This window comes from Numida meleagris, chromosome 1 (assembly GCF_002078875.1).
Source record: "Numida meleagris isolate 19003 breed g44 Domestic line chromosome 1, NumMel1.0, whole genome shotgun sequence".
Lineage (NCBI taxonomy): Eukaryota > Metazoa > Chordata > Aves > Galliformes > Numididae > Numida > Numida meleagris.
Window position 1 is genome coordinate 187,422,133 of NC_034409.1, and position 12,299 is coordinate 187,434,431.

A 12,299-nucleotide genomic window follows, 5' to 3' on the forward strand; every position below is an offset into this window, starting at 1 on the left:
AAACATTATAGCAATTGTGTATAGTGATATATTTACCTGACCTAATTTAATGACAGTTTTAAAAATGTCATTAAATTACTGCTTTCAAATAATTTAATGTTATGTTTAGAAAAATCAGTAAATGAAACAAAATACCAGAAAAAGTTGCAAGTGTGAGTAGGAAATTTTAATAGATATATCAAAAGGTTATGGGCTATGTTCCTTTAAGAAGCATTATACAATAAGCAAAGTAGTGCTGCTGTTCTGAGCTTGACCGCATCCTGATGCCCTAGCCTAGAATGATTTTGACTGCACAATTTCCAATGCCTAACTCCAAAATGAATTTGACATAATGGAAATAAGAAGAGCCTCCAGCTTATACTGATGTCTGTCTCTCCTGCATGCTGTAGCAAAAAAGTGGTTAGAAAGCTTACAAAAGAAGTGCTGCAATGAAAGATTATGGTTTAAACTGATCTGAAGAAAAATATGCAACTATACTTCATAGGAATTACAGTAATTGTCCTTGTATTCATTGACTCAATCTAAAGCACCACTGACTTCATTAATTCTAAATCATAACCTAAATGAAAGATAAGATTAATATTTTGGATAGATTATATGCTTGTAAAATTGGAAGAGTTATATTCCATTTAAAATATCTGAATCTCCCATTCCATATTAGCACAAATTGGTTCAATTCTAAACAGTGTCATTTAAAGTCTTGAAACAGTCTGGCTGTCTTCTGTTAAATAACTAGAGCGTGATTCATATGTAGGTCATTCAAATACAGTAAAGGCTAGTGGAATACCTATTTTATTTAGCTATTTATTTACTCAAACCAACTTATTCCATGTTTGTACAGTAATTAAATGAGCACTTGGAATCTTTTGAGTTGTAAAGGAAAAGAAAATCACACCCCTTCTCTGTTGAGGTAAACATAAAGGAGTTCTTTTCATTTCTTCTTTGAACTGTCAGTAACATTGCACAGTGCTTTTATAGTGTAAATTAAATGGCAAAGAAGGGCACCTATTTACCGCAGAACAATACAGCAGATCTTTTTCAAACTGTGATTGAAATTGTTGAAATCAGAGCTCATACTGCCAGAATTTCCACTGATTCTATCAAGAGAAGATATGAAGAACCACATTCATCTGTCTTAACATCGACTTAAGTATTATCCTTAACAAGAAAGGAAAGCTGAGCTGTATTCTCTAACTAGTTGGTCATTGGAAACACTGTATGTAGCATCACTCCTTAGGTGATGGAAACATGGTATTCCAGCAAGACAGAGAACACTGGAAAAATGCTAGTAATGATCTGCTCTGAACATAACTAGAGAAGCCTTTCTTCACAAGTAGGTGGCATAATCACTCCACACAATGGTCTGCACCACTCTCACAACTGATATAGTCCAGTGAAAAAGACAAGAGCTCTAAAAAACTCATGCTTCTTGCCAGAGTGGTCAGGTACTAGTATGGGCTGCCCAGGGAGGTGGTGGAGTCACCTTCCCTGGAGGCGTTCCGAACGCTTAGGTGTTGTACTGAGGGACATGGTTTAGTGGGTATACATCGGCGGCAGGAGGACAGTTGGACTAGATGATCTTGGAGCCTTTTCCAACCTTGGCGATTCTATGATTCTATGAAAAAGTACTGCCCGCTGCTGGGCAGCAATGCGTTTCAGCAAAGCGCGGCGCACAGAGGCCGGCCAGAGCAGGACGGGTGCGCTCAGCACCGCGGACAGCTCCGGGCAGGGGGAGGGGCGCGGGAAACGGCGCTGCCGCGCAATAATTGCGGACACAGGAGCTTTCTCACTTCCCAGCTTACCTTCTTCCACACTTTCAGGCCCTTTCTTTTGCTTTTCTTACAATTATCTCACTTCTAACTTTTTCCATGCCTACTTTTTTTTTTTTTTTTTTTTTTTTTAAGGGCCAGTTAAAATGGCGTAGTTTGGAGATGCTAGTACAGTGGTTCCCTTATCTTGAACTCCAATGAAAGTACAGTATTGTGTTCTCCTTCACTCTTTTTACGGGCCAGCACTTTCAATGACCTTTTCAGTTTTCCTTGTCTTGCTACCTTAGAATTATGAGTTTTGCCTCTAGTAAGTTGGTCTTTATGCTCTGATGAGCTGGGCATTCTAGACGCAAATTCTTCTCTGTCTGTAAAACAAGAAACACTGTGGGGATACAAGCTGTATCATTTAGCATGCCTTCTCCTGCCAGCTAAACCAGCTGAGAGTGGTATCAAAGCACTGCATCTTTGAAGCAGGAATAAATATTGTGGTACTGAAGTGGTGTCTTGCACACGCTGCCTTTTACAGTAGGCACCAATAAGCTTTATGACTCACCAGGCTGCATGAATCATTCCAAATGGTACCTGTTAAGCCTATAGCCTTAGTCAAAGATTTACATTTTAACCCAAACTGTACAGAAGTTTTCTTTATAGAAGAGCTGCTTTTGTGAATGATGCCAGATTGGCTAACTGAGAGACTAAAATAATTTCACTGGAAGCATTTACTGCAGTGATTGCTTAAGAGCCAATTCCTCTCCATTCCCACAGAATTCCTTAAAACTTCTTTAAACTGGGTTTGAAATAAATTATAGCATGGGAAAAGGATGCACAGTCTCACTGGATCCTGAATGGACATAAAACTTACTTCACTATATGGCTACCATCTAGCTCTATTACCAACTGAGACTGATATGATGACACAATTATGAGGTGATCAATGGCATTTTATCTCATTACTAAATTGTACAGTCTATACAGAGGCATACAAGTGGTCTTTTCATATTCATACAACTTCTATTATGAATAAAAAATATCATATATGAATATCATGCTGGCTAAAAGCTCAGATTGCAATTTATTAACTATATTTAAATAAATAAATATATATACATTTTGGTTTTTTTAATACACAAAACATTCTTCAGTCTTAATAAGTAAGAATATTCGTTTAAGCTAAAATACTTCTCATTAGATTTTAAATTTAAACCTAATTGCTACTTATTTTACCTTCCATCCTCCCACCTGGGAAGTCACTCAAATACCCTTATATTTCTGCCACCAGCTAGTCTCATGGATCTCAACAGTGTCATCTCCTCACTAAAGGTCTGCCTTCATACATCCACTCTTCTTTCCAGCTATTACTATCTTCCTACTCCAAACTGATAAAATATCAAATTGCCCCTCCTCCCTCCTACAGGTTTAACTTTACACGACTGCTACTTTCATTCATTTTCCTGCCTCTCAGAATTAATCCTCTTTTTGCCTAATTCTATTTTTAGTGCTCAGATTTCGTGGGTCATTTAAGCACTCTTAATGGTAGCAGGTATTGTATCTACCTTGGTTTCCACACAGTCCTAAAAGGAATGATTCCTTCCAGAATACGGACATAGCTAAACTGTCATTGATTAATTTTGCTTATAATGCTAGAGTGTTCTTGTTTCATATCTCATTTTCAAACTATGGAATAAGAAGAAATAATTATTGCAATTCTCCTGTTTCTGAAATGAAGGAAAACCTTCCATTTTAACAAATGTTTTATGACACAAAGATGATAAGAACAATCACTCCAGCTGAAACCAATATGCAAAAATTACTCAGGTACTGACATAAATGTATAAGACAATATTAAAGGCTGCTTAGACAATGTGTCTTGGTGACTTCTCTGATTTCAAGCAGAAAGAACTTTCCCTTTTCTCTGCTTGACAGGCTTTCCATATTTCCACGTCCACAGAATATGGTAACTGGTCTGTGAGATGCGAGACAGCCACTGTCTTGTGTCACAGCAAATCTATACTGAATTCAAGCCAGTGACCACGAGGCAATGCATGACTTCAATGTTTAGTGGTAGCTTGTCTAACTGGAATGCTCAGCTCTAGATGGATTGTTCAATGTTCAGGTTTTTTTTGTATTAAAAATATCTGAATTACAACATTAATCATATTAATTTGTGATTCTGCAGATTATGGTTGTGTGACACAGACCTTTTGAGCAGATGATGAGCCATAGTTTTTGTGTTAGTGTCCTGGTGGCCTGCTTGCTCAGGAAAAGGGCATCTCTCCAACTCTCTCCTGTTTTTCTTTTTTTCCCAAGAAGAGCTCCAATGAATTACTGCAGATATCCATCAAATATCCTACTTAATGGATGTCCAATTTCTATTATTATGCATTGCATGTCATATGGTTATTTTTTAAATCACTCAGCAACCCAAAACGTACTGGGCAATAGAGCAGAATGATGCCTGAAGTCTAGTCTGTTTAAGCACAAGACAGATGTCCAGCCTGGGGCAAATCTCTGAATGAATAATGCTCAGGGATGTAGCTGTTTCATCCAGCAGTAGCAGTTTTGGCTTTCAAATTTCTTGTTTTAGTTTCCCTTCATTGTAAGGCTTACAGCAAGGGTACACCGAAGGCTGTAAATCTCACCCCAAATCCTCAGTACATCAGATGTGACATAATTCCGTTTGGCAGTTTTAAAACAAATTCTTCTAGTTATGAATGTTTGAACTGAATGTGAACTCCTCCTTAAATTATTAGGAGCTGAATAGCAAGCAGTCTGGCATCAGATCATTTCTACTCATTGAGGAAATTACAAAATGAATGTTTTAGAGGCAACCAATGATTTCATCATAACAAAAATACTCAGGCTTTTGTCTAAGCCAATTTACTAGCTTTGCATGACACAACTGATGGCTTTGCTAACTAACTAACTGGCAAAAAGAGACATATCTTATTCACAAGAATTGTTAGTATATTGTGAGGTTCTGATCATTTGGCTTGGCAATATCAAAGAGTTAAGAAAGCAAGTAGTTAGTAACTGCATCAAGGCAATTGCAATACATGCTGAATATCACAGAAAGGTAAAGGGAGGGAGTGATAAGGAGAAGTAGGGGGAACAAGAAGGAGAAATCCAGATGGAAGACAGAAAGACAAAAGCGATCTCTACAGTCACCTAATGCACATAGTATTCTAGCATACACAGGTGGTAAATTTTTCCCTAGAAACTCCATTAGGTTTGTATTTTAGAAAGTCATCTATTTTATTTTGAAGTCCCAAAATGACGAATCTAAGAGCTTCTATGGCAATATAACCCACTTACCCAGACTACAAAACAAATGCATCATGTTTTGAGGCTGAATACGGCTAAGTTCAAATTCCAGCCATCAGATCATATTTATTTATCAACAACACTGACAAAGAGTTTGCTACCAGCTGTATTCTCCAAGGGTAAGTAAGTGCAGATGATATTGTTTACACAGACACAGCACAACATTAACGTGAACTTTTATGGTGAAGGAGATTGCTAGAGTTTTACTGACATGGATTATAAAGTCCAAAGTTTCATGGAAAAAAATGAGATTTTTTGTTTTTTTGGATAGGACATTTCTTTAAATATATAAGATACAGGATCTTCAAAAGCATAAATTTGCACTTGCACCCAGCTTCCATTATTTATGTGTCCAGTCACCTTCTGTATCTGAGAGGGTGGTGAGGCCCTGGCACTGCTGCCCAAGAGAAGCTGTGGGTGCCCCATCCCTGGAGGTGCTCAAGGCCAGGTTGGATGGGCCCTGGGCAGCCTGAGCTGGTGGGGGGCAACCAGCCCATGGCAGGGGGTGGAACTGGGTGGGCTTTAAGGTCCCTTTCACTCTTAGCCAATCTGTGATTCTATGAAATCTCCTCTTTTTGTATAGGAATATTGTACAGGTAGTTCAGTTTTGCCATGTGAAATGTTTTTATTTCATCAGGATGACAGCAAATACTGGATATGTATCTGAAGATAAAGCATGCGTTGTACAATTCCTTCATTTGGAAGGCTAGAGTGCTGTGCACCCAGATGACTATATAAACATAAACAGGTGGAGGAATCTTAGGGATCTACTGCCATCGCTAACTCATTTTCAGATCTCAAAACATTTTATATAACATCCACAACACCACAGGGAAGTAAGCATCCTAAGGATATGGTCAGTGCCTCTGCAAGTCAGTCTTATGAAGTGAGGGGAGTACCTGTTATAATCCTAAATCTATATTACCCAAGAGTGACAAACTGATACTGCATGGAGAAAGGATTCCATGCCCCACATGGATCGCCCTTATAAAGCCTGTTCTAGGGGTGTGCTGAGTGGCGATAATTCAAACATTTTCCAAGGCAGTTACAATTTGGAAAAAAAAAAATCTAAGAAGCAAAACCAATCGTATTTGCCCTTTTTTCTCAGTTTGTAACTAGGTAACAAAATGCTCTCTTTTCCCAACTAGTTTTACTGCTGTTATCAAGAGCAAAAAGCTGTTTTAAATTAGAAAGCTGAAAGCTTCTCTGCACCAAAGTAAGGGAAGTCAATCTGAAGGTCAGTTCCAACTGCAGCAAAATGAAGCATAAATATTGCTATAAATAGGCACAGAGTGCTTACACTCTACCCTGCTTTATATGCACATATTTTGGAGTAGAAATTGCTGAACATTATTTTTTTCAAATGCATATTTTATTTTTGCTACAGATGTGAGTGAGCAAGCGGGTAGGAGTTGTGTGGGAACAATAAAGTGGAAAGAGAAGTGTCTGAACTGCTCACAGGGAAAGCAAACATCTCCCAGAAAATGAAAGCGGGACAATGCACAGACACAAGATAGAATTGGATCAATATAAGCGATCAACTTCTCTCTACAAAGGAGAACCTTGTATAAAAGACCAGAGGCAGTAAAGAAGCGAGATACTGAAATATCAGTGTTGCCAACTAACCATACATAGTATCATCAGCTAGAAGATAAGGTGACAGAAAACCCTGCAGAATATCTCTGATAGCCCTTTTCCCAGTATGTAGCTATCTCAGGAAGTTGCAGGGGATAAAAGATACCATCCTTCCCCAGGTATGAGCACTTCATGACAAATGCTGTGGTGTATCAAGGGGAAAATCATATAGAATTTGGTTGACTTCATTTCTCTGGTTGAGGTGAGGCAGTAGTGAAAATGGTAGCGTTAGGAGCATACTGCCTGCATTTTCACAGTGAAGCTGGTTCTTTTTCTAGTCTCTGTCCTCATCCTATTAAAAAAATGTTTGACAGGAAACACATTTTATTTCCTCAAGGTAGCTAGCAGGATGTGTTGCTACTGAGCAGGCAGTACCTTTTTCTGTTGCCTGTTTCCATGATACCATCCACACATAAACCTGCCTCTGTGAATGACAAGGTGCTATGGTATTTCTAGAGGAGAATGAAATACAACTGATACTGTTTTTATGATCCATGATTTTATATTACTTTTCTTTGAGATGAATCAAACACAATGTTAGGTGAAAAAAACAAACATCTTTTACAAGGACAAACACACATGAAATGTGAGATTCAGTTTAAGACAGCTAAATATAGCACAGATGTGGTAAGTGTTTCAGCTTGAAGTCAGTGGGTACCCAATCAATACAGGCAATAAGGCCTCAAAAGCAATTTAACTTGCTCTAGCCACCTCATACCTGGCCATCTGAATCAATCTCTTGCCTTTACTGATTTTAATTGGAAGTAGACACCCAGAATGAATGCAGACTTCTAAATGTAGGGATCTTAATCTGAGACTTAGTCTTGTTCGGTGACACAAAATTCAGACATCTCAAAAGTTAAGATTCAAGTGCTAATACTTGGAGTTATCAGACTACAGCTCTTACTTCACCTCAGTTTTTTCCTTTATACACATTTTAAACTTGATACAGTCTGATAGAAAATCATTAAACAGAAAACCAGTGCCAGAATAGTAATTCATAAAGCAATGTGCTGTAATTAATTGTGTGTAAACTGTGTGTCAAGCCTCGAAATTCTGCTGCTGAACTTCTATATGTAAACTATGTATTCACTGTATACCTCTTCTAAGATTTGTACTGCTTTCTATCAGCCAGGCTGTATGTACAATGTGTGGCCATTTGCTATGGTTCTTGGAAATTATTTGTGTTCATGCAGGTGATTTTCACTAAACAGCACTGGTTTCCTATTGCTATTTTAATAGTTAACATATCCTTTAGCACTGGAGGTACAATTTCAAACTGCAAGAATGGCATCAAGGAACATTCTATGTTATTTACACTAGAGACCACATTTTCCTAACATGGAGAACTCGGAGTTAGTTCAGAGTTCAAGCAGCCCTTAAATCTAGTCTTGGTCCAGACTCCTTGCCTGACTTTAAACAAATCAATTAACACAATGACATCTCATTTCCACTGCCATAAAATGGAGCTAATAGTTCCACTGTTATTTAGAGCTGTTTTTTGGGGGTTATACACATCTGATTGAAAAGTTAATGTGTGTACACAGCATCCTAGCAAATAAAGTCTTGATGTCAATGTGTATTCAGAATGTTATTAGATAATGTTTACCTTATAATTAATAGCAGAAAAACATCAGAGAGAGGATCATACAGTGTTGTACTGATGAACATACATTGCTGATGTATGCATTACTGCATTTTAAAGACATTCAGAAGTGAAAATGATAACATTTAGTTTGGAGGCAACTCACAAGAGTTTAATGAATTATAGCAGCAAGGAACCAGCATTAAAAAGTCTCTTTTTTTTCAATGGGAAAAAATTTGTTTTTCATAAATGTAACAGAATAAATCAATTCTTGCAAGGTTTTTGCCATTTGAAAGATAGAATTTTCTATCATTCTTCCGTTTGCCTTCAAGGTTCAGATATGATTCATTTTTTTCTCTCTGCAAATAAGCATTTGGATTATCAGCCTTCTTTCAGAATTAAATTAAACATTTCCAGTCGATTAATTGAAAACATAAAACTAAAGCTATCACTGCTTTTCCTGAGGTTTTAGCGTTTCCTAGGGTAGATCTCTACCATCACTGATCCTGTGATGCCACCTGGTGGCATTTGGGAAAAATAAACTCAATTTTCAACGTTCCCATGGGGTTAAAATCGCAGCATTATCTTTCATAGTGCCCCTTGGAGGGTGTTGCACAATGTCACATAACAGTGAGAAGGTAGAAAGTGAGGCAGAGAGGTCATGGGATTTTGTCTGGGCCTTGAAGCCAGACTCTGGGACTTATATATGCACTCAGGAAGTCACCCAAAGACATTGCATATTTGCTGTTTTGTGGGGTCTAACTCATGGATGTGCATTCTATTTAAGGTATATTTATAGGCACCCTCCCAAAAGTGAGTATATACATTTCTCAACCAGTCAGAATTTTGCTATACTCACAGCACAGGAATGAATTAGGATGATGCTGTGATTCTCTTCTTCTTTGGAGGCTTTGAAAACTAAAGCGCCATGCCCGAGGCCACAAATAATGGCACAAACAGAATCAGGAATTAAATCTAGGTCTCCAAAGTTTAAATCATTTATTCTGCTTCCTGTCTGAAAGAAATTTAACCAACCCAGAGTTAATTCGAAATATTAACTCTGTGAGTGCTACTGGTCTGTGGTAAATCAGATTTTTCATGTTTTGAGAAACAAATGGGTAAACTACTTCAGCAGGGAAATCAGTGTTCCTGAAGGATAAGACAAGCAAGAATAAACAGAGAGAATCAGATGTATTCTGTGCATCCCTTATAAAATTAAGGGATCTGGCACCCTTCACCAGACAGAAGTCTAAGATTAATTGCTCTAAGATTGGCCCGTGCATGACATTTGTTTTGCTTGAGCATGGAAAAAATGGATTCATAATAGTTATTTGTGACTAAATAAGTCAGCAGTGCCTGACTTGGTGATTGCCTGGGGATATGCATGCAATCTAATTTAGTAATAATTTCCATCCCTCTCTGCTCAATGAACAAATAAACTACTTCTGCATGACAAGTGAATGCTGTAGCAACACTGGTAAGTTTAATTAGAACTTAGGGAAAACATTGCTGCAAAATGGACCAAAACTGGAATTAAAAATTCAAGTTAGGCAGTCTCCCACAGTGCTAAATATCTGCCTGCAGAAAAATAAAAGAAAATGTTTTTCTAAACTATGTATGAGCTGCTGGATTTCTGAATGTACTGTGAAAGGTTCTGACCTCATAATGCTTTTTATTCAGCCTTCTTGTGCTGCACCTAGCTAAAGAAAAAATAAACTGTATGATTGTCCTGAAGAAATTTCCATTTCTGTTCCTTGAGTTCCTGGTCTGTGTTCTTGTTGGCACAGGAGTTTGTCTTCCTTAGCTCTCCATTATGATAATTTTATAAGACTGTCTTAGCTTTCTTGCAGTCTTCTTTTCTTGAATCTTCTACTTAAGGATCTCTTTAAGGCGTTATAGAACTCCTACTTGCCCGTTAAAAATTTTCTAAAAGCATTTTCAAAGAACAAGTCTAGATAAAATATATCATTTTGATCCTCACAATTTTAGGTTACTGTATCCCTTTGTTGTTAACTGACCAGACTTTCTGTATATTAAGAAGTGGCACCAGACACTTTTTCACACTAGAACTTTAAGTAGAAGTTAAATTTCGCCATTCACAGAATAGGCCAAAGGAATGTAGGAAAGCCAGTTCAAACTGCTTCATGAACTGACCAGGAAAGTGCCACACAGCTACGTCACAACCCATCCAGCCTACAGCCACCTTCTTTCCCTGCCACTAGCCCAAGTGCAACCAAGGATGCAAGATGCACAGGGACAGAAAGCAGGACGATGGGAATAATCATGGCACTGCAGTCTGGTGGATCAATCTCTCCTCCGGGATGAGTAATTCCTGGGTTTCAGTTCTTTTCCTTACAGCTATTTATAAAATTGAAATGAAACAGCCCCAATTTTATCAATTTAGTATAGATTTTATTTTTTTATTTTTCCCTTGGTGTAAGGCAACATAATGTGAATGGATACTTTACTTAAATATATTCTCAAGGATTTTATTGCCATTCAAAATCCTTTATGTTCAGTTGTTTCACTCAGATGTTCAATTACTTGACAAAGTCTGATACATAAATGCTCTGTTTTTGAACTGCATGATATCAACAAATACTTGAAAGAAAAATTTAAAAGACGTTCTTGGTACTAAATATGCAAAATATAACCTAAGGCTACAAAACCTTTTATCCTGTAAAATTTGAAAATAAATTTCAGAGTGATCATCAGATTCATAAGAGGCAGAGAGATAATTATAACTGAATTAATCTCCTCCTACTTCTGGTAGTTGCTAAGTAGTATAGTGCACACTAGATGGCACCACCAGTCTGGATGACTTCATCCAACTACTGCTCAAAGAAATGCTAAAATTAGGAAGTATCTTCTGTCTCTGTAGTGCATTTTGGGCAAAATGGAACTGGACAACGGGTTAAACTAGGAGATGTCTGGAGAAGAGGAGGCTCAGGGGAGACCTCATCGCTCTCTATAACTACCTGAAGGGAGGTTGTAGTGAGCTGGGGGTCAGCCTCTTCTCTCTTGTAACTAGTGACAGGACGAGGGAGAATGGCTTCAAGTTGCGCCAGGGGAGATTTAGGCTGGACATTAGGAAATACTACTTTTCTGAAAGAGTGGTCAGACGCTGGAACAGGCTGCCCAGGGAGGTGGTTGAGTCGCCGTCCCTGGAGGTGTTCAAGAAACGTTTAGATATAGCGTTGAGAGACATGGTTTAGTGGGGTTATGTTGGTGGTAGGTGCATGGTTGGACTGGGTGATCTTGTAGGTCTTTTCCAACCTAGCTAATTCTATGATTCTATGATTCTATGATTCTATGCTGAGTTCTGCACTGCATTTAAGCCCTCACTGAGGTGTTCTCATACTTCAAATAATAATGAGAGAAAAGTCTCATTATGAGCTGAGTGCAGCTAATGCTGTGAACAATAGATTAAAAAAACCAAAGAGCAAATAAAGAAAATATTCAGTGATGAACTGTTTCCAACTTGGGTTTCAGACAATGGAAACCATAAAGGCTTCATGAAGCGTTCTCTGTGTCTCCCTTGCAGTAAAGACAAAAAAACAAGATCAGGCAATTGGCCAGGAAAGCCCCAAGCAAATACTTACAGACAAAATCTGATCTCCTCTCTGCAGTTCTCCACTGAGATCAGCAGGCCCGCCTGCTAAGATGAAAGACACGAAAATGCCTTCTCCATCTTCTCCTCCCACAATGTTAAAACCAAGTCCGGTGGACCCCTTGTGGAGGATGATTTTTCGAGGCTCTCTGCAGAGAAACAAAATGGTAATGTTTATCCATTCAAAGATATTATCGCATATGCATCTCTTAAGGCATCTTCAACATACTATATTCTGCTAAAGAAACAATGGCCTGCTGATGCCTAAATAAATCTTTTAATAAATTTGATAAATCCGTTAATTGGAGAATGACAACTAAGCAGCAACCTTTTTTTTTCTCCTCATGGTCGAATCCAAACATCTCTATTAATTCCATCC

General features: G+C 38.1%; 1 protein-coding gene across 3 annotated transcripts in view; it reads right to left on the reverse strand.

Moving 5' to 3' along the window:
- The window catches only part of DLG2 (discs large MAGUK scaffold protein 2), a 1,019,534-nt gene that overhangs the window by 212,099 nt on the left and 795,136 nt on the right, over positions 1–12,299 (reverse strand). For all 3 annotated transcript variants that reach the window (XM_021382614.1, XM_021382609.1, XM_021382622.1), the window contains one exon: positions 11,913–12,069. In XM_021382614.1, the coding sequence (XP_021238289.1) occupies positions 11,913–12,069 (157 nt within the window). The remainder of the gene's footprint in view (positions 1–11,912; positions 12,070–12,299) is intronic.